At 31.9% G+C, this 2866-nt stretch overlaps 1 protein-coding gene across 1 annotated transcript; it reads left to right on the forward strand.

Annotated features, from left to right (window-relative positions):
• The first annotated feature begins 1057 nt into the window (after nucleotides 1-1057).
• Nucleotides 1058-2424, forward strand: LOC112905312 (trypsin-1-like). The gene is made up of 3 exons (XM_025977460.1): nucleotides 1058-1161; nucleotides 1952-1987; nucleotides 2061-2424. Exons 1-3 carry the CDS (start codon nucleotides 1119-1121, stop codon nucleotides 2246-2248), a joined length of 267 nt encoding a protein of 88 aa, XP_025833245.1. The 5' UTR covers nucleotides 1058-1118; the 3' UTR covers nucleotides 2249-2424.
• The last annotated feature ends 442 nt before the right edge of the window (nucleotides 2425-2866 follow it).

The raw sequence follows: 2866 nt of genomic DNA on the forward strand, positions 1-2866 counted from the left end.
TAGTATTTAAAAATAAACCAAATTGTTCTTTTTTTAATACAAAATAGAAAAAATATAATTGTAAATTAAACTGTAATCAAACCCTTTTTTATAAACTTGTTGTATGCACATTAGGTAGAATTATATTTTTACAGTAAGAAAGCAAACAAATATAAGGTCAAAGCTGGAGTATCGAATATAGACGAAGATGGACAAGAACGAAGAGTCGTTAAAGTTTTTATACACAAAAGGTTTCATTCTGATCAACCTGACTTTGACATTGGAATTGTAAAGGTATGCTCAAATTAACACCAATTTCAGTTATTTAATTCAATTATTACATGTCCGATCCGTACCTATCTAGAAACGATTCTATTCGTAAGTAAAATTTTAAACCGGACATTTGGATGTTAATGATTAAGAAAAGTGAAGAGTAATTGACTGACGAGTCATTAGCAAAGTCTCAGTTATTACTATTAATATTACGTTAGTTAACTGCTTTCAAATTCAGTACCCAGTGCTTTGGGAAAAGCCTACGCGATATAAATATGTATAAGGTTTGGCACACTGAAAAAAATCATATTTTCCTTTATTATTTATTGAGCAGCAATAAGAAATAATTTAAATAAGATTTTAAATTAGATATTTTTGCTAAGCAACAGGTGCATACCTCGTTCTTCCGGCATCAATTTAACAAAAGATTATTTATAGGTTGATGAACCGTTTGAATTCTCAAATGCAGTGAGAATAATAAATTTGCCTAATGATGATCAAAGCGGTAAAGTGGGCGATATTGTAATAATAACAGGATTCGGTCTTACTAATGTTCTCGAAGCACCTGAAGACGAAACTGGTGACCTTTACTTCATCGATGTTCCAATAGCATCCCCGAAAGAATGTTCTAAACACATTAAATCAAGCAAAATGAATTGTGGTTATAATATTATTGGAATACTGTTGTAACATTGTTCAAAAATACGTAATGGTAATTATTAATAAATGTCTAGTAGGAGGTGTATTACTATATATATCTACCGTAGTAGTCGATACATAATAATTCACTTATGTGATGTTGCATTTTCATATGTCTATATAAAATTAATATTTAAGTGGTATTTGTAGCTGAATACTATTCGGTAATGAAGATCTTTTATTGTATTTTTTTTATCCTTTCTGCAAGCGGTAAGTTACGATATGATGTTAAAAATAAATAAATAATAATAATAACACTTTGACGAGTCTAAGCGATTTAGCTTAGACCCACTATAAAACAGTTTAAATGAAACGGCGTATATTTGTCTATACTCTGATATTCCTTTCAACAGAGTAGAGAATTGGATGTTGAGAGTAAATTAAGTCACCATGAAATCGTTTCAATAATTATCTAAAAAATGTGCTATTCTTTGTATACCAATTAGCGGTTTATCATAATTTTTAACAATTCTTTAGTTGACTCACCGTATAACTAAGTTGACCCTATCGCCATTTTACAAGAAATGTAATTAAGTGGTACCTAAATAAATTATATTATGGCATATTTATTATGCTCCTTGGTAAAATTTTAAGTTAGTGAATTATTATGTAAATTCTTTTTTATTTCAAATGTATAGTCTCTCTGTACTTTGGTAAAAACTTAGAGACTATTACATCGTAAATTGATCACCTGACATTTAATTAAATAATGTTTCTCTCATTTTCCATTGAATATATGAAATGTTTTCACTCTTTTAAATTAAGTAGTATATCTACAACTGAATAGAATAAAATTGTATAAAACTTTAAACATTGCCGAAACACTACAGTTTCAGTATGTAATACTACATTATTATATGGAATTGACAGTTAACGTTGACGAGTCTGAATGTTTCTCAGTTTCACCAAACATCGCAAATAAATGATAAGCGTACAGTTACCGAAACACCTAATAATCATATTCATTCTAACGAAGATTATCTCAATCGTTATATTTTAGCAATCGCCGCTGGCCGGGATGAGTTTCACACTAAAGGTAATAGAAATCTTTACAAAACAATTTACTAAACAGTTTGACCTCATTTTATTCTCTACCTTCTTATCAAAAGGATTCTATCCGAAACCAAGTAACAAATTTGGCAGAGATTACAAAGAAATAATTATACATGGGCAAAAGGCTGACATTAGAGACTACCCTTATCAAGTGATATTGTATTATAACAATTACGCTAACTGCGGAGGGTCAATTATTGCAGAACAATTCATTCTGACTGCTGCTCGTTGCCTTCATAAGTAAGTAAAATAACAAACATTAAAGTGCTTATAGATACATTGTATACATTGACAGAAATGCCAAAAGAATTTCCTATAAAATTTAAAGCTATTTTCTATACAAGAGTTGCAGTGGCGGATTAATAATTGTGTCAAACGTGATCCCTAAATAAGCCATTTATTTTACATGGACATTCCAGCAAATTGGTACTTTATTAAATAAAATAATTCGAAGTGGTCTGTATTCTGTCGAAACTGCCGAACGCGGATCGCGATTTCGATCTTTGTGGATCGTATCAGCGCGTCACAGGCAGTTCCGACAGAACACAGACCAACTTTTACCTGCTGTCTTAACAGTACGTTTCAGAAAATACTACAAACGGCACAGTGAACGCCATCTGTAGCACGATGCTACATTTTAGGATTACGTATTTTTCAACAAGGTCCACTTGTGTGGATATCTACTTGCTGAAAACGAATCCTGGCGTAGCCAACCTCAACGTGATAGGCACGTTAGCTTAATCGAATAAAATAATTCGAAGTGGTCTGTATTCTGTCGAAACTGCCAGACGCGGATCGCGATTTCGATCTTTTTGGATCTCATCAGCGCGTCGCAGGCAGCTCCGACAGAACACAGACCAAC

This window comes from Agrilus planipennis, unplaced genomic scaffold (assembly GCF_000699045.2).
Source record: "Agrilus planipennis isolate EAB-ADULT unplaced genomic scaffold, Apla_2.0 scaffold27, whole genome shotgun sequence".
In the NCBI taxonomy this organism is placed as follows: domain Eukaryota; kingdom Metazoa; phylum Arthropoda; class Insecta; order Coleoptera; family Buprestidae; genus Agrilus; species Agrilus planipennis.

What these genes read in the sequence shown, in the direction of transcription:
- LOC112905312 (XM_025977460.1), top strand. Translation starts at nt 1,119, where the DNA reads ATGAAGATCTTTTATTGTATTTTTTTTATCCTTTCTGCAAGCG. An exon ending in TTTTATCCTTTCTGCAAGCG is followed by an intron (nt 1,162 to 1,951) that starts GTAAGTTACGAT and finishes GTTATATTTTAG; the next exon opens with CAATCGCCGCTGGCCGGGAT. An exon ending in GGATGAGTTTCACACTAAAG is followed by an intron (nt 1,988 to 2,060) that starts GTAATAGAAATC and finishes TCTTATCAAAAG; the next exon opens with GATTCTATCCGAAACCAAGT.